Source organism: Phacochoerus africanus, chromosome 12, assembly GCF_016906955.1.
Source record: "Phacochoerus africanus isolate WHEZ1 chromosome 12, ROS_Pafr_v1, whole genome shotgun sequence".
Lineage (NCBI taxonomy): Eukaryota > Metazoa > Chordata > Mammalia > Artiodactyla > Suidae > Phacochoerus > Phacochoerus africanus.
This window is the reverse complement of record NC_062555.1, coordinates 63,109,149-63,131,504: the sequence shown is the minus strand read 5'-3', so window position 1 is coordinate 63,131,504 and position 22,356 is coordinate 63,109,149. Positions and strand designations below refer to the sequence as shown.

The following is a 22,356-nucleotide window of genomic DNA, read 5'->3' as shown; positions in this document are numbered from 1 at the left end:
ATTATAGAATATTTAAAAATAAAAACACATATGATAAAATGAAAAACTAAAATTAAAAAGTCCATTAAGCACTAAAAACTAACAGTAAGGAAAATGTCGGCAAGTATTTCGTTCCACAAGTCTAAAGAACAAGTGAAGATTTGCTAAAATGGGTGTATTTAAACTCATAAATGACTAATGGCAGCAGCAATATTTTCTTATGAAAGGTAAACATTTCTTCTGGTCTTTATTTTATTAAGCAAATCATTTTCTTTGATAGAAAAGTAAAAATTATTTCAATGTGTTCAGAATATATTGGAATTCAGTTTAATAAATGTTAATACTATTGTTTTAAAAGAACAGGATCCATCCATTTGCACAATTTTCAAAGACTTCCAGGGTGCGCTACTTTAGGGAGGGGTAGAATTGCATTTGTTTGCTTACTTTGTTATTTTCTAGGTCTTTAGTGTAACAAATATGTCATACTTCGATACCTACCTCAAGTACAACAGTACAGTGCTGTTTGTATATAACACACCTTCAAGAAATGAATGCAAAAGAAAACATGTGTAAAAATTATATTTACAACTATAGAACTATTGAGGTAATTAATGGCCTAAGTTATTTAGGCCTACTTATGTATCAAGAACACACAAGATACTTAAGTAGAAGGAAAAATAAGAAGAAAAAGGAAAAACATTTTAAAGAAATGCTATTATACAGATACCCAGGGAAGTGTTCTTAAAAGCCAGGAACAAAGAAGAGAAAAGGAATACAGGCCAAAAATATCCAAATGGAAAATGAGACAAAGGCAGTTTCCTAATGATAACTACAGTGTATAATTAATAACTTCTAAAGTCTTAGTTGGATTCAATTTGCAAAGACAAGTTACACTCCAGGGTAACTATATTCGCCCTTGTAAAATTTGTTCACCTCTTTTAAAAACAGAATCCAGCTGCAAAAGGAAAAATTATTAGAGTTGTTTCTATTATCTATTTTTAAACTGTTTTACGAAAACTGTCATGGAAAATTTAGTTTCTTTTTGACACTAGACCCAACTAGAACCAGGATGTCTCTGAAAGAAACAAAAAGAAAACCTGAAAAATAATATTTGGATTTCTGTAAGACATTGGTGGAGACTTCTCACTTATAACTTTAGGCGTAAGTATAGACAAAAGAAGGAAAATGAAAACTGTCCACATGCTTACACATGGTCTCCTTTCTAACTGAAAAGGCCAGCACTTAGAATGAGCTGAACACGAATGTCCACTCACCTCTATGCTAGAAGACAAACTCCCTAACAAAATGACTGAGCAGTTGGGCACATATTATTATATTTTGCTTATTATTATAGAACATATATACATAAACATACACATACATATATACTATAGAAAGACATTCACCATTAATTTATCAATCATTTCAAGTTTAAGTTCTCTAAGTAGAACTTCCAAAAGAACAGAAAAACATATATCCACCTACCTTAGATTTGTCTTAATATATTTTTTCCTGCCACATTTGCTCATTATTAAGACATCTGTAATCAATGCTTTGCTCCTTCCCGTTTTCTTGTTTATTTATCCTGCAGTAAAATTATAATGTTGAATTGGAAGACCATAATAGACTTTATTAAAAATATTAAAATCTCTCAAAACTACATCAGAATGCCCCAATTTCCAGAAAACTAAAAAACAAACAAAAAAAGCCCCACCAGCATAGAAAGCTGAAAACAACTTTGCCTTTTTTTTTTTTTTTTTTTGTCTTTTTGCTGTTTCTTTGGGCCGCTCCCGCGGCATATGGAGGTTCCCAGGCTAGGGGTCGAATCGGAGCTGTAGCTGCCGGCCTACACCAGAGCCACAGCAACGCGGGATCCGAGCCGCGTCTGCAACCTACACCGCAGCTCACGGCAACGCCAGATTCTTAACCCACTGAGCAAGGCCAGGGATCAAACCTGCAACCTCATGGTTCCTAGTCAGAGTCGTTAACCACTGTGCCACGACGGGAACTCCACAACTTCGCATTTTTTAAAAAATGTATTTCTATTCAATTTACTTATCTTCTTAGGGAAAAAATTAAATCAAGCTATTTATCAAATACACCAGCAGCATGTAGTTTCCAGACTAGGGATCGAACCCCAGCTACTGCAGGTAACCCAAGCCATAGCAGTGACAATGCTGAGTCCTTAACTGCTAGGTCACCAGGGAACTCCTCAGATTATTTTTATTGAAGAGAAAGTAGTGCTCCCTACATCATTTAATACCTATTACAAATTGCTCACAGGTATCAGCTCTATTTTAAAATGACAATAATCAGGGAGTTCCCGTTGTGGCGCAGCAGAAAGGAATCCAACTAGGAACCATGAGGTTGCAGGTTCGATCCCTGGCCTTGCTCAGTGGGTTAAGGATCCTGCATTGCCACGAGCTGTGGTGTAGGTCACAGACGCGGCTCGGATCCTGCGTTGCTGTGGCTCTGGCGTAGGCCGGCGGCTACAGCTCCAATTGGACCCCTAGCCTGGGAAGCTCCATATGCTGTAGGTGCGGCCCTAGAAAAAGACAAAAAAAAAGGAACAAAAACTGGGTTTTGTCAAAGATTTTCAACTTCAAACAAAATGGTAACCATTCCTTTAAAATCTCCTCCGAAGCCTTCAATCCATTAAAACGACTGTTTTAGGCCACGCCAGCAAATAAACCACGTTAAAAAAAATAACAGCTCTTTAAAATACATACATGACATACTGAATGAAGTAAAATTGACAAAGAAAAAAGAGGAGAGAAGAGGGAGCCCTCAATTTATTTTAGATTTGAAAGGACAAACGCATGCATTCCCAAGTACTTTCCAGATGTCTATGCCAGCAGCAATGGTACTTGGCATGGACATGCTGCTGTCCGGGCCCCCTCCTAAGTGGTCTCTCTAAAGTGGTGTCACACCACCCCAGACAATTTGGAAACTGAGTCAGCAGGCAGGTGCATCACTCCTCACTGTGGGCACTAAGACAATGGTTATTGTTACCAACCGCCCAGACCCCACCACAGGGACAATGAGAAAGGGTAGGGCATTTGCATCGGGCCACTTACAGTGTGAACAAAAAGCAAGGATGGTGCCATTCCTTTGGATTAAACTTTATTCTGTGTTATATTATGCTGGCGTTTTATGTGGGGACCTTTTACATGGGGACATCTTATCTTCCATAACAACAGTATAACCATGAGGCTATTTATTTATTAAACAGTGCTGGGCATCAAGACACAGATAAGATGTCCCTGCTCTCCAAGAGCTTGAATTCTAATGAGATGTTTAAACAAGGAATAGTAAAGTATTGCCTGAATAATGATGGTGAGCCTGGCACTGTATGAGAAAGAGAGAGGAGTAACTCAATTTCTCTTGGAAATACCATTTCCTTTAGTTTAATTTTTGAGAAAGTAATACATCATGATTCAGAACTCAAAAGGAAAAAAGTATTTGGCCAAGTCCACGAACAGCCCGTTCCCTCTTCCCAGAGGCTGTCAGCACTGAAGACAGTCCCAGCTTCCAGCCAGTCCCCTCATAAGATATCAAGAGAGAAAATGACTAGTCTCACAACAGAAATAATGACCATCGGGTCAACTTAATCCTGACTCAGGCTCATCAGAGTATTTACTTCACTCCTACCATTCCAAGGGTCATGGCCGATGGTCTGCCTGCCAAATCTTAAAGAACGAGTTTTAGGCCTCATCCTCCTTAACATGCCCACAGCATTCCTACTTCCCAAATTTCAACCTCCTTGAACCCTTCAGAACACCATGCTCACGCTTCCCTTCCACATCATCCAGCCCTTTGCTCCCATCTCCTGGGGCCCTCTCTTTAAGGACTGGTACTCCCAGACTTCCAGTCACAGACCCTCCACTCTCTCCCTTAGCTGCTTCATCCACACTGGATGCATCTCAAATTTCACTTTCAGCCTGGACCTCGCTCTCCTGAGCTCCATCCTGGATATATCTGCCTAATGCTCGTAGATTCTCAAGCCCTTACTCTGCATCTCCCCTCTCGCTGGACCTTTATCCTGGCTGAGGACTGATATAACCATTGGCTCAGCCACGCTATCAAGGCATCCTCTCCCTTCATTCCCATTCCTGAGGAGGCGCTGTGGTCTGGTGGGGGTGACCTGGCAGTGTGCAATGTAAAGAGATGGCAATGGAGGCTAAGTAGGGTGTTAACTTGAGTTCTAGTCCTTATTCACTTTGGTTTTTGCAAGAAAGGCAAAACAAACCCCCACTGCAATTAGCTTGGCCAAAATAAAAAGAAAAGAATGTGAAAGAAAGGGTAGCACACTTCCAATGGAAGTAGGAAGAGAAAGAACACAGAAAAGGACAATCTGTTTCTTCAGTTCTGTTTTTTTGTTTTTTTTTTTTTTGTCTTTTTAGGGCCGCACCCATGTCACATGGAGGTTCCCAGGCTAGGGATTTAATCGGAGCTGTTGCCCCCAGACTACACCACAGCCACAGATCCGAGCTTCGTCTGCGACCTACACCACAGCTCATGGCAAACGCTGGATCCTTAACTCACTGAGCGAGGCCAGGGATCGAACCCACAACCTCATGGTTCCTACTTGGATTCATTTCCGCTTCGCCAGGGTGGGAAATCCTGTTTCTTCAGTTCTGGATGGAGAAAAGTTTTACCTCTTTGGGAAAGTAGGAGACCTTCATAGGTGAACTGATTCAAGAAGCAACAGCAAGTTAGGTTTGAAAGAAAATGGGAGAAGAATATGAAGCTCTATTGTAAAGCTGGTCCTTTTCACAAGTTGGGAAAAGGCAGGCTAGGTAGAAGAGAGAAGGTTTGAACAGTGTGGGTCTACTCATATGTGGATTCTTTTCAATAAATACATTGGAAAATTTCTGGAAATCTGCAACAATTTGAAACAACTCACAGATGAAACTCATAGCCTAGAAATATAAAAAAAAATAAGGTTAGGTATGTCATAAAAGCATAAAATATATGTAGATACTAGTCTATCCTCACATAAACATGAGTGGTACTTTTTCTTTTTTGGTCTTTTTGCCATTTCTTGGGCCGCTCCCGTGGCATATGGAGGTTCCCAGGATAGGGGTCGAATCGGAGCCAGAGCCACAGCAACTCGGGATCCGAGTTGTAGGTCTGCAACCTACACCACAGCTCACAGCAACGCCGGATCCTTAACCCACTGAGCGAGGCCAGGGATCAAACCTGAAACCTCATGGTTCCTAGTCGGATTCGTTAACCACTAAGCCATGCTGGGAACTCCCCATGAGTGGTATTTGATATAACTATAAAACTAATAATGTGTTAATTTTCTTACTGTTTTATAACTTTGCATTCAAAGAATTACATTACTGTACAGTATGCCTCTCATAATTGGAGAAACTGTGGATCAGTTATTGCCACAGTAAGTGACTTTTAAAAAATGTAACAGTGTTTCCAATACTGTATTATGCATGTGACTGCAACACTGTATGCCATACATTTTTCTAATGATAGATTCATTAGTGTATGGGCTAGGCTACTATGAAGCAAGCCTACTGATGATACTAGGGGACCATAAAGCAATCATTTTGCTGCTTCTTTGTTATCAATGTATGAATCGTTATATCTGTAAATAAATACAAGTTTCTTTTTCACATTCTTTCAATTTTTGCTATCTAGTGTTAGTAATACGTATAACATCTACAGTGTTTTGTATCATCTAAGACAATACTGATACAGGTACTGACAAGATTCACCTTGTAAACGGACAATATAAACTTACTGCATCAATAAATACAGTATAGTCCTATAAATGTATTTCTCATGATTTTCTTAAAACATATTCTCTTTAGTTTACTTTATTGTAAGAATACAGTATATAATACATATACAAAATATGTTTTAACTGACTATGTTATTGGTAAGGTTTCTGGTCAACAGTAGGCTATTGGTAACTAAGTTTGGGAGGAGTAAATATTATACAGGGATAATTTACAGGGATCAATTATACAGGGATAACGAGGCAGAGGTCAGCAGAGTCAACTGTAATTACAAAGAGCCATATAAATGAAGCTGACAGGAATGAGCCTATGGCTTTTTATGCATTTTAGGTGAAGGAGATGAGCACAGGAAAAACAAAGCAATAAAGCAGTAACAGGAAATTATGCCACTTTAGAAGTTTTGTAATCTCTGTGAAGCAAAGTCAAAAAACTTTTTTTTTTAGAGCTGCACCCTTGGCATATGGAAGCTCCCAGCCTAGGTGTCGAATCAGAGCTGTAGCCACTGGCCTATGCCACTAGATCCCAGCCTGGTCTGCGATCTATACCACAGCTCATGGCAACGTCAGATCCTTAACCCGCTAAGGGAGGCCTGGGATCAGCCCCAAGTCCTCGTGGATACCAGTCCAGTTGTTACCACTGAGCCACATTGGGAACTCCCAGAATAACTTTCAAATAGCAATTTTTACACTTTTGTATAAAAATAGAAGTGCCCAGGAGCAGTTCTTATAAATAATTATTTGCAATAGTTGTAAATACTGTCTTTACTATTTTGAATATGAATCATACAGAAAATTAGATGGCATTTGGATACAAATTCCATGTCACTCCAGTTTAATTGCTTCAGATACCTATTATTATTTTAAAAATCTTAACTCTTTACAACAATCACCAAAGCACTGACTATTCAAGCATCTCTTTTTTGATTCATCTCCCACCTGGTGCCTATTTTTGTCTATTTCAGTCAATGAACAGCAGAATTGATTACTAAGGAGGAAATGAAAAATGAAATTCAAATAATCTTGACCTGTCTTCACCTCTCCAAGCACAACCCCCCTCATCCCCTACCCCTGTACCACTTCAAGAAGGGAAAAAAAACTTTCCATCTCTTGGGGGAGTTACATGCTTGACTAATCATTGCATTGCAGGGTTTTACTTTTCAACAGCACGCTACACTACTGCATTTTAAGTATATTTCAAAACTTACTACACATAAAGTACAAGTGCACTGACTACTAATTAGTAAATCTGAGAAAGAGTAGATGAGACAATTGAATCAACTAGAGTTCAGAGAGATTAATTTCAACATTGGTCCTATCTTGTGTATAGAAACAAAACTAGTATGTAAGTGCAGAAACATGCCTAAATAAGTTAAATTTAACTCCTCCATCAATTTTAAAAGGCCTAAAAGCATCGTAAGTGTCTTTATGCATAATATAGTTGTCCCAATTCCAGAGGTGGGAGCTTTCATCAGAATCAGTGCTAGATACAAATCCCTAAGCATTTCTAGGCTAAATAAGTAAATAATGTTTGTGCATCAATGAAAAAAGTTGAGACTGAGAATATGAACAAAACTCTATGACATTTGACCTTCTGAGTTAGGATAGTCTACCTTTAAATATGCTGTGTTTGTTTGTTTGTTTTAAAGGTTCACTAAGATAACTTTGAAGAAAGTTTATTCTCTTCAATTCTCAAAAGTAAAGCTATTAGAATCACATGAGCCTCAAGGTTAAAATTTCACAGGATTTCATTTTGACATTTGATTGGTCAGGTTGTATCACTATTCAGAAAGTATGTATAAAGATGCTTCCCATTCATTTGGGGAGAACTGGGAGACTTCAAAGGAGCCTCACAAAACGTTTCCAGTAAGGTTTTCTTTCCTCACCAGTGAGACAGTTATTTAAACAGTCCCAAATAATTTACCAGCCAATGCTTTTCCGCAAAATTGTTTCACATGCACCTTGCCAGTAATTTCCTGTAACACTCCTGGGAAAGTCAGTCAAGATGTTTGCAAAGTAGATATTTTTCAAAAATTTGCTGTAACTGTATCATACCAGCAAGACTCAACTTGTCTTGTTTTTTTGCCGCAGTGTGACTGGACTCAACTTGTCTTCACGAGTTATATCGAGATAAAGTCCCACTGATGCCATCCTTAGGTTTTTTCTTCATTTCCCCTTGTTCTCTACTGGATATTCCAGTGCATCATTAAAAGAAAACTCATGAATGAAAGATTTACTCTTGGGAGTTCCCGTCGTGGCTCAGTGGTTAACGAATCCGACTAGGAACCATGAGGTTTCGGGTTTGATCCCTGGCCTTGCTCAGTGGGTTAAGGATCTGGCGTTGCTGTGAGCTGTGGTGTAGGTCGAAGACGCAGCTCAGATCCTGCGTTGCTGTGGCTGTGGCGTAGGCTGGCAGCTACAGCTCCAATTAGACCCCTAGCCTGGGAACCTCCATATGCCATAGGAGAGGCCCTAGAAAAGGCAAAAAGACAAAAAAAAAAAAAAAAAGATTTACTCTTAAAAACAAGGCCTTCTTTACTGTGCGATTCCCATGGTAAAAAGTATTTTAAGGAATTCCTGCTGTGCTGCAGTGGGTTAGGGATTCAGCTTTGCCACAGCTGTGGCTCAGATCCCTGCCCGGAGAACTTACATATTCTGGGGGTGCAGCCAAAAAAAAAAGGTAGTTTATACACTTTATGTGTTCTTTAAAAAGAAATTGACAAAATGATTTTAAATGTTTATTCCTACATATGAAACGGATGAGAAACACTTTCCCTGAAATTTGTATTTTTACTATCTATATACTTGTATTGATAATACTGAGAGCATTCACTGTACAATAATAACTCTTCTCAAAATTGAACATCAGTTGAATTAAAGTAAAAATACTTAACAGATTTCAAAGACATTTCAGGCTTATTTCTTTAATGACCAATTTTTTTTTTTTTTTTTTTTTTACTGTTTTAGGTCCACACCCTGGGCATATGGAGGTTCCCAGGCTAGGGGTCGAATCAGAGCTGCAGCTGCCGGCCTAGGCCACAACCACAGCAACCAGGATCCAAGCTGCGTCTGCAACCTATACCACAGCTCATGGCAATTCTGGATCTTTAACCCGCTGAGCGAGACCGGGGATCGAATCAGCAACCTCATGGTGCTTTGTTGGATTTGTTTCCGCTGTGCCACCCGGGAACTCTCCTTAATGGCCAATGTTGACTTCATGTCAAAACATCAATGGTTCAGCTGTTAAGTGTTTGCATTGTTCAGTTTTATTTTTAAAGCCTATCTAAATGCGACACAGCATTTAAGCACTTTCCCATAGATTATCCACTTCCACAATAACCCGGCTTACTCTTCTGGCCCAATATTAACTTGTAGAGAATACCAGGTTGGAGAAAATAGTCAGGATCAGGAATACACGTCTATCCTGGTAAAGATTCACTCAGGATTCCTTATGTATGTGACTAATGTGAAACGCTTCTACTTTTCATGAAATGGCCATAATTCTAAACATTAGTTTCATATTTTAATCATGCAACGATTCGTCTCGGTAGCAAACAAAAGCAGTCTACGGAGTCTGGAGTTTGCTGAATTCACCACTTCATTAACCTTCTGAGATAATGCGAAGACAAAAAGACTAAAGAGCTCCTCTGTGTTTACACATTCAAAAAATTTTATTCACTCACTCTTACAAAATATGCACACAAAACATACGTGTAATTACAACTTCACACTCACCAAAACGACCCCAGGTGGACCAGCAAGTCACTGGGCAAAGCACGTGCTTACACTGAACTATTTACCGAGGCACCAAAACTGTTTGTGTCTTTACCAACACTTAACATGACAATGCGTTCAGTGTTTATACTCATCCAGGTTCAAAACCATTTAAATATCTTTTAAAAAGTTGTCTTTGGATCAATCAGCAGCTCTTTAAACATCAGTGTTTACTACTTAGCATTAGTTGGCCAAAACACATTTTTTGCAATTTGCCTTTCTTCGGGGGAGAAAAAGTTCCGAAGTTAAAAAATTCAAAGACTGTGACTTATGAAGGGAAAGCAGCGTGTTATCCAAAAGGAGGATCAAGACTAGGAGAAAAATGTGGTGGTACCCCCAGGGGAAGACTACAGAGCACGAGTTATTAAAGTAATCTAACACGACCTTCACATCGGGAACCTCTGGCCCTGCGCATCTCGGTTAGTATTTTTTTCTAGGGAGGGCGGCTGCAGCCGGGCGAATTAGGCAGGAAAGGCAGACAAGTTCGGAAACCACTGGTGTGAGCCTCCGGATACCGGGTGGGGACCGAGGCTGGTCCCGAGGGTCAGCATCGCTCAACCCAGGGCCGGCAGCGGCTTCCCGGGCCGCGCGGGGGAGCGTGAGCGGCTCACACTCGGGACCGCTGGGAAGACGTCGGAGGAGGCGCGGCTCTCACAGCTCCGGCTCCGGGGATCGCGCCACGCCCGCCGGTCCCGGCGCAAAGGGGGCGCGGGGGACGTGCGCCTTCCAGCAGCACCGCGACCGCATCCCGCTCGCCCGGTCTCCGGCCGCGAGGACCGGGAGGCGGCGACTGGGGCGAGCGAGGGGAGCGGAGGGAGCCGCCTGGCGGGCCCGCCCGCCCTGCGCGGCCTCCCCTCCCTCGGAGCCGGAGCGTTGGCCCCTCCGAAAGCGCCCGCCGGGTGCGCGGGGCAAACGGCGGGGACCGCCCGCGCTACCCGCCCCGCCCCCGCTCAGGCGCCAGCGCCTCCGCCTCAGGCTCCGCGGGCCCCGCCGGCCGGCGCGCCACTTACCCGCTGCGAAGCGATTTACGTAGCGGGCCTCGTCACTGCTTACGGACGCGAGGAGGTGGGACGAAGAGCCCCACCGGGACCGGCGCCGTCCCACGTCGCCCCACGTCAGCGCTGATGCTGCCGCTGCGGCCTCCCAGCCGAGCGCGACCCAACGCGGCCTCGCGTCGCCTGCCCGCCCGGCTCCGCGCCGCGCAGCGCCTGCCCCTTCCCCGGGGACGCCGGGGGAAATCCACGCTCGAACCCCGCCCCCTGCCGGCCACCGGCGGGAGTGCGGCGCAGACAATCCAACAATTGAATAGAACGGGGTGGGGAAGGGGAGGCATGAGAGGCGGGGCCTAGTGGGAGGCGGGGCTTGGAGGTGAGCCAGAGCTTAGGGGCGGGGCCGGGAGGAGGAAGTAGGATGGGTGGGGAGGAGGCCCAAGTTTGGGGCGTGGCCTAAGGCGCGGCCCGGAAGCCGGAAGCTGCTTCGCGGAGCCTGCTCCCGGAAGCCAATCAATTGGAGAGTAATCAAGGTTTTCCAGGCCTCTGTGTGTCGGTTACCTGTCCGGGCGAGCTCAGCCGCCAGTAGGGGCCCGCGAGAGCATCCTGTGGACCTCACCTCGATGTCGCCGGACGCGAGCCCCGGAGGCCCTACCCTCTGCCGCCCCCCCGGCGACCTAGTCTGCGCGGAGACACAGCGCTGTCCCTACCTGCGATGTGACGGAGGAGAGGAAAGCTGAGTAGCTGAAACCCCCGACTGGAACGGAGGAGTTTCATTTTCGTTCACTTGGAAGCCAGGGCTTTACAGTAGAAGAGACGGTCATCTTTTGTACACCCACTCTTAGGAGCAGGTCACACCGGGAACCTTCGTCAAGGACACTGCTTGAAAAGTTACTGAGAAAAGAAAATAAAAGCATAATCCACGTAGCGCAGGAGGAAAAGGGAAGCTTTGTGAAATATTAGAATTCCAGTGGAGTTCTCCCAGTAGAGGAAAATTCTGAACTGTTCAATGCTAGATTATGGTCATCCCGAACTACTCTCAGCTGTAATGCGTACTAGCAGAGATAAGAGGATAAAAACCTGGTAAGTTCACGTCTTTCTTTCCCCATTGGCAGAATTCTGAAATTCCTCCTTCTAGAGCGATGGGCAATGCCTGTCTCCACTTCCTTATAAAAATTAGTTTCTTAATGAGGGACATTGCCAAATTAATTTTTTTAAGTTAAATTTAGAAGTTAACCAAATCTCTTTTGTGTGTGTTGACACAAAAAGAATATCTCTAAGTAATCAATATAGCTCATTTTAGCTCAGAAAAAAAGGAGTTATCGTAAAGAGAAGAAAAAAGTCTAGACTGCTAAAACCGAAAAATCCTAACTTTCCTTTTGGTCAAGGTTGACCATGTGCTGGAGGAACAGATTTTGAACTTCAAGTGATTTGGGGGAAATCGTAATCACTCAAAAACATTGTTCTTCCTTACCTACTTGTTTATTCTGAAATTTCCTTTACCAAAGTATACAATCTTTATAGTTAGATTCCGTTAGACCAAGGGCTTAAAATGTAAGTATGGCTGCTACATCAACACACACTGTGATATAAATGTCATATCAAATCCTTGAGAGCAGGGGGAAGAGTACTTGCTCTTCTTGACAGAGTACCTGGGATCTGAAGAGAGAAGGCAGGAAAGGTACATGGAGTTTCCTTTTGCTGCTATGACAAAAGTTCCCGCAAATTTAGTGGCTTAAAACAGATGACTTAAAAGTTCTATGGGGTAATATCAAAGGGCTGGCTCCAGGGAATCGTCGATCTCCTTGTCTTTTCCACCTTCTAGAGGCCATCCGCATTCCTTGGCTCATGGCCCTTTTCCTCCTTCTTTAAAGCCAGTGATAGCTGGTTGAGTCCTTCTTTTGCTGCCATCTCCCTGATTCTTTCTTTTGTTTCCTTCTTCCACTTATAAGAACCCTTGTGATTTCATTGGGCCCACTTGGACAAGCCAGGATAATCTCCTCATCTCAAAATCAGGGAATTAGCAACCTTAATTCCCCTTTACCATGTGACCTAATATGTTCACAGTTTGCAGGAATTAGGATGTGGATATTTTGGGGGCGTTGGGTTGCGGTGTAATTCTCCCAGCACACAGCACAGGATTCCAATAGAAACTTGAGCTCTGAGGCAAATCACCTACCTTTCAGGGTCATCCCTTGCAAACAATTCAAGCATTTGATTGGAAATGCCAGTAACTGATTTTTCAGTTTCTCATATTTATGCTTTAAGATTATTGTAAAATCTGGAGTTCCCATCGTGGCTCAGTGGTTAACGAATCCATCTAGGAACCATGAGGTTACAGGTTCGATCCCTGGCCTTGCTCAGTGGGTTAAGGATCCGGCATTTCCATGAGCTGTGGTTGTAGGTTGCAGACACAGCTTGGGTCCTGTGTTGCTGTGTCTCTGGCGTAGGTTGGTGGCTACAGCTCCGATTAGATCCCTAGTCTGGGAACCTCCATATGCTGTGGGAACAGCCCTAGAAAAAGGCAAAAAGACAAAAAAAAAAAGATTATTGTAAAATCTAAAATGAGACATCAGAGTTCCCAATGTGGCACAGTGGGTTAATGATCTGGCTTGCCTCTGGCATTGCCAGTTTGATGCCCAGCCCAGCACAGCTGCTGGAACTGGCATTAAGTCACTGGGATTTGATTCCTGGCCCAGGAACTTCCATATGCCGTGGGTGCAGCCGAAAAAATAAAAAATAAAAAAATAAATAGAAGGATTGCTCGTGTGGAGTTCCCGCTGTGGCTCGGTGGTGTGAGCACTGGGATCTAGGTTCCATCCCTGGTCATAACCACTTTGCTTTGAAAAGGTAAGGGCAATTCAGGTATAATTTGTCCTTTTTTCTTCATTGCCAAAAGGAATATTTATAAGAGCAGACTCACACATTTTGATTTAGCCTCCAGCCCTCTAGCCTTTTAAATCTTTGTTTCAGTAATTGGTCAGGATATATATTTTTCTCATCTTTCATAGCTACCTACATATAAAATACATTGTTTCAGAGTTCCCGTCGTGGCGCAGTGGTTAACGAATCCGACTAGGAACCATGAGGTTGCGGGTTCGGTCCCTGCCCTTGCTCAGTGGGTGAAGGATCCGGCGTTGCCCTGAGCTGTGGTGTAGGTTGCAGACACGGCTTGGATCCTGTGTTGCTGTGGCTCTGGTGTAGGCAGGTGGCTACAGCTCCGATTAGATCCCTAGCCTGGGAATCTCCATATGCCATGGGAGCGGCCCAAGAAATAGCAAAAAGACAAATAAATAAATAAATAAAATACATTGTTTCATGCCAAAATCTAAATTTTTATGTGTGAAATTTTTTTATTACAGTGTTTGTTGATTTTTTTTTTTTTTGTTAAGAGGCTGCCTCTTTTAGGAGCCAGGTTCATGGCTTTTAATAAAGCTTGTGGGAGTTCTCTAATGGCCTAGCAGGTTGAGGCTCCTGTGTTCTCACCGCTGTGGCTCTGGTTGCTGCTGTGTGGTGTAGGTTCAATCCCTGGCCCAGGAATTCCCACATGTTGCCTGTGTGGCAAAAAAAGGAAAAAAAAAAAACCCTCGTGGCTAGCACTAATTGTACTCCCTTTATTGTATAAAATTATTTAATTTTTTGGAACCTAAATCCCGGCATCATATTTAACCTTTGTTAAGTGTAACACTTTCATTTCTAGAACATGAGTGTACCTTTAAGAATCTTGATAATGGGAGTTCCTGTGGTGGCGCAGCAAAACCATGAGGTTGAAGGTTTGATCCCTGGCCTGGCTCAGTGGGTAAGGATCCAACGTTGCCATGAGCTATGGTGTAGGCCAGTAGCTATAGCTCCGATTCGACCCCCTAGTCTGGGAGTTCCCGTCATGGCTCAGCAGTAATGAACCCAACTAGTATCCATGAGGATGTGGGTTCAATCTCTGGTCTCACTCAGTAGGTTAAGGATCTGGCATTGCTGTGAGTGGTGGTGTAGGTCACAGACCAGCTTGGATCTGGCGTTACTGTGGCTGTGGCATAGGCCAGCAGCTATAGCTCCAGTGTGACCACTATCCTGGGAACCTCCATATGTTTCAAGTGCGGCCCTAAAAAGACGGAAAAAAACCCTGAAAAACCTTGATTCTGTATTGACCTATAAAGTGAATTAATTTGACATTGATCTATTGAGTGCCTAGTATTTACACATCACTATGCTTCCCTAAAATTTCTTTAACACAAAATAAGAACTAGAAGAAAATAATGCAAATCATATACCTGATAAGAGATTAATACACAATGTATTTAAAGACCTACAACTTGGAGTTCCTGTGGTGGTGCAGTGGTTAACGAATCTGGCTAGGAACCATGAGGTTGCAGGTTGCAGGTTCGATCCCTGGCCTTGCTCAGTGCCGTGAGCTGTGGTGTAGGTCGCAGATGCGGCTCGGATCTGGTGTTGCTGTGGCTCTGGCGTAGGCTGGTGGCTATAGCTCTGATTAGACCCCTATCCTGGGAGCCTCCATGTGCTTCAAGTGCGGCCCTAAAAAGACAAAAAAAAAAAAAACCTGAAAAACCTTGATTCTGTATTGACCTATAAAGCGAATTACTTTGACGTTGATCTGTTGAGTGCCTAGTATTTGCACATCACTATGCTTACCTAAAATTTCTTTAACACGAGCTAAGAACTAGAAAATAAAGGCAGAAATCCCTTCTTCCCCACCACATCAAGGTTCTAGGCAACCAGAAAAAAAAAATGAGTCAAAAAGACTGAGAAGGCAGAGAGTAGGAAAGAAAAGGAAGAAGACCAGTCAAGAGGCTAAAATAATCTCCTGGGCTGTGCGTGCATGCATGTATGTGTGGGGCTATAAATGTGTACTTGTGTTAGTCTCTTCGTAACATTGTTTTTGTACAGCTAATAGACTATTTAAACTCTTCCAGATGTCAGAGACAAATGATTTACCATAAAGCTTGAATTTTCTTTCCAAGACCTTCTGTGGGGCCCTAACATTTTTTAGTTGTAAGTTCACATTCTTTTTCTTAAAGAAAATACCTCAAATCCTGGATGTGGTGAGGTTTTTTATTATGAAACTTTATATTAAATATAGAGGGGAGGATACATGGGGGAAGAATATGAGATCAATATTAGTTCACAAAGCTGAATGAAAACATTTTGACCCAAGTAGATTTGGGGTGGGACTACCTAGAAGGCCCATTGACCTCTGGCTTAGATCATTTACAAAGATCCAATAGATTAGACACGGAATACAAAAAATATCAAATTAGGGGGTTTATTTGTTTGTTTGCTTTGTTTTTTAGGGCCACACCTGCAGCATATGGAAGTTCCCAGGCTAGGGGTGGAATCAGAGCCACAGCTGCTGGCCTATGCCACAGCCACAGCACCACCAGATCTGAGCCACATCTGTGACCTATACCACAGCTCACAGCAATGCTGTATCCTTAAACCACTGAGCAAGGCCAGGGAATGAACTCGAACTCGCATTTTTGTAGTTGTTGTTGTTGTTGTTGCTATTTCTTGGGCCGCTCTCGTGGCATATGGAGGTTCCCAGGCTAGGGGTTGAATCAGAGCTGTAGCCACCAGCCTACGCCAGAGCCACCGCAACGCGGGATCTGAGCCGTGTCTGCAACCTACACCACAGCTCACGGCAACGCCGGATCGTTAACCCGCTGAGCAAGGGCAGGGACCGAACCCGCAACCTCATGGTTCCTAGTCGGATTCATTAACCACTGCACCACGACGGGAACTCCTCGAACTCGCATTTTTGTGGATACTACTTGAGCCATGATGGGAACTCCCTAGAGAGCTTTTCATACTGACTTTACAAGTCCTTTTCCTTAATAGGTAGCATGATTCAGTTTAGGTTCTATAGAACTTCCACAATTTGGACTGGAAATAACATTGAAGGTCACCTAATTCAAGTTTCTTATTTTATTACTCAGGCACAGACATTTAAATGACTTGTGTGATGTCAATACAGATCTGCTTTAGTGCTCTATTATGTCTGCTCCCTCTAGTTAGTAACCATTCCCTTTGGAGTGCTAGAATTAGAGCAATACGTTGAACACTAGCTGTACTACTGCCAATGTCAAAAGCAGCCGCTGTATTCAACATTCATTTATGATAAAAAAAAAACTCTCCAGAAAGTGGGCATAGAGGGAACCTACCTCAACATCTTAAAAGACCGTACATGACAAACTCACAGCTAACATCATTCTTAATAGTAAAAGGCTAAAGAATTTCCTCTAAGATCAGGAATAAAACAAAAATGCCCACTCTTTTTTTTTTGCTTTCTTTTTTTTAATTACTCAAATGAACTTATCACATCTATAGTTGTATAATGATCGTAACAATCTGATTTCACAGGATTTCCATCCCACAGCCCAAGCACAACCCCCACCCCCAAAACTGTCTTCTCTGAAGATCATAAGTTTTTCAATGTCCGTGAGCCAGCATCTGTTCTGCAAAGAAGTTCAGTCTGTCCTTTTTTCAGATTCCACATGTCCATGAAAGCATTTGATGTTGGTGTGTCATTGTATGGCTGACTTCACTTAGCATGATAGTTTCTAGGTCCATCCATGTTGCAAAAAATGCTGGTATTTCATTCTTTTTAATGGCTGAGTAATATTCCATTGTGTATATGTACCACATCTTCTGGATCCACTCCTCTGTCAATGGACATTTAGGTTGTTTCCATGTTTTGGCTATTCAAAAATGCCCACTCTCACCACCTTTATTCAACATAGTTTTGGAAGTCCTAGCCACAGCAATCAGAGATGAAAAAGAAATAAAAGGAATCCAAAATGGAAAAGAAGTAAAGCTGACACTATTTGTAGATGACATGATACTATACATAGAAAATCCTAAAGACACTACCAGAAAACTATTAAAACTCATCAATGAATTTGGAGAAGTTGCAGGATACAAAATTTAGACACAAAAATCTGTTGCATTTCTATATACTAACAATGAAAGATCAGAAAAAGAAATTAAGGAAACCATCCCATTTACCATTGCATCAAGAAAAATAAAATACCTAGGAATAAACTTACCTAAGGAGGCCAAAGATCTGTATTCTAAAAACTAAAAAGATGCCAATGAAAGAAATTGAGGAGTTCCTGCTATGGCACAACAGGATTGGTGATGGCTCTGGAGTACTGAATGCGGGTTCAGTCCTTGGCCTGGCACAATGGGTTAAGGATCTGGCATTGCTGCAGCTACAGCTGCAAGGCCAGATCTGATTCCTAGCCCAGGAACTCTGTAGGCCAAGTGGCAGACAAAAAAAAAAAAAAAAAAAGTTCTTTGAAGAAATTGAAGACAACACAAATAGATGAAAAAATATAAAGTGTTCTTGGATTGAAAGAATTAGTATTGTTAAAATGACTGTACTACCCGAGAGTTCCTGTCATGGTTCAGCAGTTAATGAACCGGACTAGGATCCATGAGGATACAGGTTCGATCCCTGGCCTTGCTCAATGGGTTAAGGATCCATCGTTGCTGTGAGCTGTGGTGTAGGTCACAGACATGGCTCAGGTCCTGCATTGCTATGGCTGAGGTGTAGGCCAGCAGCTGTAGCTCCAATTCAACCCCTAGCCTGGGAACTTCCATATACCGTGGGTGCTGCCCTAAAAGGCAATAAATAAATAAATAAATAAATAAATAAATAAAATGACTATACTACCCCCAAAAATCTATACATTCAATGCAATCCCTACCAATTTGTATGGAACCACAAAAGACCCCAAATAGCCAAAACAATTTTGAGAAAGAAAAGCGAAACTAGAAGAATCAGGGCCCCTGACTTCAGACTATACTACAAAGCTACAGGAATCAAAACAGTATGACATTGAATTCCCTGGTGGCCTAGTGGGTTAAGGATCTGGTGTTGTCACTGCTGTGGGATGGGTTTAATCCCTAGCCTGAGAGCTTCCACATTCTGTGCGTACAGCCAAAAAAAAAAAAAAAATGTATAGTACTGGCACAGAAACAGACATAGAGGTCAGTAGAACAGGATAGAAAGCCCAGAAATAAACCCATACACCTATGTCAATTAATCTACAGCAAAGGAGGCAAGAATATACAATGGAGAAAAAATAGTCTCTTCAGTAAGCAGTTCTGGGAAAACTGGACAGCTACATGTAAAAGGTTGAAATTAGGATATTCTCTAACATCATATAAAAAATAAATCAAAAATGGGTTAAAGATCTAAATGTAAGACCAGTCCTCGCTTCAACAGCACGTATACTAAAAATTGGAATGATAAATAAAAGACCAGATACCATCAAGCTCCTAGAGGAAAACAGGCAGAACACTCGTTGACATAAGTAGGAGCAATATCTTTTTAGATCTGTCTCCTAGATTAATGAAAATAAAAAATAAGCAAATAAGACATAATTAAAGGTTTTGCATGGCAATGGAAACCATAAAATGAAAAGACATCCTGTGGACTGAAAGATAATATTTCAAACAATGTAACTGACCAATTTCCAGAATACACAAAGAGCTCATATGGTTCAATATCAAAAAACAAATACAAACAAACAAAAAAGCATACAATCAAAAAGTGGGTAGAAGACCTGAACAGACATTTCTTCAAACATCTCCATACAGATGTCCAACAGGCACATGAAAAAATGCTCAACATCTCTAATCCCTGGAGAAATGCAACTCGAAACTGCGAGGTATCACTTACCTGCAGTCAGAATGGTCATCATCAAAAAGTCTGCAAGTAATAAATGTTGGAGGAGGTTTGGAGATAGAGGAACCCTCCTCCACTGTTGGTGGGAATGTGAATTGGTACAGCCACTGTGGAGAACAGTATGGAGGTTTCTTAAAAAACTAAAAATAGAATTATCCTATGATCCTGCAATCCCACTCCTGGGAATATATCTAGAGAAAACTATAATTTGAAAACATACATGCAGCACTGTTCACAATAGCCTAGACATGGAAGCAACCTGAGTGTCCATCAACAGATGAATAGCTAAAGAAAATGTGGTACACACACACACACACACACACACACACACACACACACACACACACCGGAATATTATTCAGCCATAAAGAAGAGTGAAATAACACCATTTGCAGCAACATAGATGGACCTAGCAATTATACTGAGTGAAGTAAGCCGAAGACAATATGATATCACTTATCACTGGAATCTTTAAAAAAAAAAAAAAAAAGAGTTCCCATTGTGGCTCAGCACAGAACCTGATGGTGTCTCAAGGATGTGGGTTTGATTCCTGGCCTCACTTAGTGGGTTAACGATCTGGTGTTGCCATGAGCTGTGGTGTAGGTAGCACATGAGGCTCCGATCTGGTGTTGCTGTGGCTGTTGTGTAGGCCGGCAGCTGCAGCTCCAATCAGACCCCTAGCCTGAGAATCTCCATATCCCTCAGTTGTGCTCCCCCCTCAAAAAAAGACATTTTAATAAGGTCTCTAGATGATTTGTGTGGACATTAGAATTTTTTTTTTTCCTTTTCTAGGGCCGCTTCCCACGGCATATGGAGGTTCCCAGGCTAGGGGTCTAATCGGAGCTATAGCCACCAGCCTACACCACAGCCACAGCAACACAGGATCCGAGCCACGTCTTCGACCTACACCATACCTCATGGCAATGCCGGATTCTTAACCCACTGAGCAAAGCCAGGGATTGAACCTGCAACCTCATGGTTCCTAGTCAGATTCGTTAACTACTGTGCCTTGACAGGAACTCCAGAATTTTTTTGTTTTGTTTTGTTTTGTTTGTCTTTTTAAGGCTGCACCCGGGGCATATGGAGGTTCCTTGGCTGGCCTACACCACAGTCACAGAAATGCCAGATCTGAGCCCCATCTGTGACCTACATCCACCACCACTCACAGCAACACTGGATCCTTAACCCACTGAGCGAGGCCAGGGATCAAACCTGTGTCCTCATGGATACTAGTAAGATTCATTTCCACTGACCCATAACAGGAACTCCCCTGGACATTAGAATTTTTAAGTACTGTTTTAGAGGATCTATGTATGACAGCTTACGCCCTGGATTTCCCAGTTATCAGAGCTGTTAGGTTTCTCTGGTGCTTAGACTTGTTTCTGCCATTTGCAGTTGAAAGAATCCTGACTGAGCCAGATAGTCACTGTGTATTTTAGGTGTTTATTCTCTGCAGTGACTCATATGTTTTTGTTAAATTGACTTCATGATGGAATCAATCATCTCTATGCATTTGGAATACAAAATAAACATATCGAGAATAGCAAATGGATTTCAACCCTCATGCCCACCCTTGTCAATCACTAGTGACTCCCCAGCCACCCCATTGTGTTGAGAAGGGCTCCACCCCAGCATCAGGTCTCAATAGGAGAGAGCACACTTAGTGATGTCTGCTAGTCACAAGCTATAAGGTGATGACAGTGATTGTTGGAGGCATGAATATGTGACATGACAAAGAATGGAAAGAAAAGACTGGCACCATAGAATGGCTGTAGAGGTCAGTCTATACTTTACAAAGTCTTGTGACTCTCTCATGACCCTTGAGGCAAAATGAATGAGACCAACATCAAAGAATGGCATCTTGAAAACAAGATTGCTGAAGCACTGATGTTGCTGATGGAAAACCATCAGCTCTGACATTCTCAGGACTGGAGCCTTGGGGGGTTTATGGGAGAGGCCATAGATGGCTTCAAGCAAACAACATTATAGCCTGGAAGGGCTAAAATATTTATGATTACTTTATGTGCTTAGGAATGACTGTCCTAGCATATCTTGCTTCCAATAAGTTTGAGGTAAAATACCAATATATCCCCTGCACGTACAAGGAAATAGAAAATAGTAAATGAAAACCATGAGTTGGCTCAGAGGGTTGCTATTGTATCTTGAAGGCGGTAGCTCCCTGATCTCCACTCTATTTCTGCGTCTCTCTTCTTATTTCTGCGGCGCTGCTGACTTCGGGACCTGGGCTGACGAGCAGGCTTTGTCAAGTGATGTCATCCTTTTATCTCAGGGGCAGATTGATATTTCATAGTGTAGTAAGGGGTGGTCAGATCAGCTTCAGTATTGCTCCCCATTCACTGACTCGGCTGTTATTTATTAGGATTTACTGTATCTCAAGCACTGTACCAGCTGTAAAGGTAAAGTGGTACAAAATATTCACGGTCCCCACCTAGCCAGAATTTAGAGTCACGTGGAGGAGACACACATCAAATAAACAATTAGGCAAATAATCACTTGACTACACTTGTGACAAGGGTTATGAAGGAAAAGTACCAAATAAACAGGAACCAATCAAGTCTGAGGAGCAGGTTGGCTCTCCTGAACAAGAAGTTTTTAAGCTGAATCTTAAAGGACTCTTGGAGAAGAATCAGCATAAAATCGTTCTGAGCGAAGAATGCCTTTGGAAAGGCTCTGAATTATGAAGGGGTTTGGCATTCAAGGAAGTGCTAGAGGACTGATGTGGCTAGAGCACAGAATACACCATGAGAGTGAGAACCACCAAGATCAGAAAATGAGGAAGAGGCTAGAGCACGGAGGCTCCTTATAACTCCTGTCTAGGAATTATAAGGTCCTTTAGGACCACTGGCTCATGCTAATCAGATTCATATAAGGCCCATTTCCAATCCGGAAATCAATTTAATAATTGATTCCAAAGCTTACTCCCCAAATCAAGAACATTAGATTGTACAATAGGAACATGGAACTTGGAGTTCTTGTTGTGGTGCACCAAAAACAAATCCAACTAGTAACCATGAAGTTGTGGGTTTGATCCCTGGCCTTGTTCAGTGGGTTAAGGATCCACTGTTGTCATGAGCCATGGTGTAGGTCACATATGTGGCTCGGATCTGGCATTGCTGTGGCTGTGCTGTAGGCCA

General features: G+C 42.4%; 2 protein-coding genes across 15 annotated transcripts in view; one reads left to right on the top strand and one right to left on the bottom strand.

Moving 5' to 3' along the window:
- The window catches only part of CREM (cAMP responsive element modulator), a 66,255-nt gene extending 55,414 nt beyond the window's left edge, over window positions 1–10,841 (bottom strand). For 3 of the 14 annotated variants that reach the window (XM_047754773.1, XM_047754753.1, XM_047754757.1), the window contains exons 1-2: window positions 10,519–10,707; window positions 1,465–1,564 (exon numbers count right to left, since the gene is read on the bottom strand). In XM_047754773.1, coding sequence (XP_047610729.1) covers window positions 1,465–1,508 — 44 coding nt within the window. In that variant the 5' untranslated portion in view covers window positions 1,509–1,564; window positions 10,519–10,707. Of the gene's footprint in view, window positions 1–477; window positions 495–1,464; window positions 1,566–10,518 lie in introns of those variants that run through there. The other 11 variants (XM_047754765.1, XM_047754766.1, XM_047754760.1 and 8 more) reach the window with 10 other exon arrangements.
- A 137-nt stretch (window positions 10,842–10,978) lies between these two features.
- CUL2 (cullin 2) overlaps window positions 10,979–22,356 on the top strand; it is a 127,305-nt gene continuing 115,927 nt past the window's right edge. Inside the window, exon 1 of the mRNA XM_047754750.1 lies at window positions 10,979–11,580. The gene's annotated coding sequence lies outside the window, so the exon portion shown is untranslated. The remainder of the gene's footprint in view (window positions 11,581–22,356) is intronic.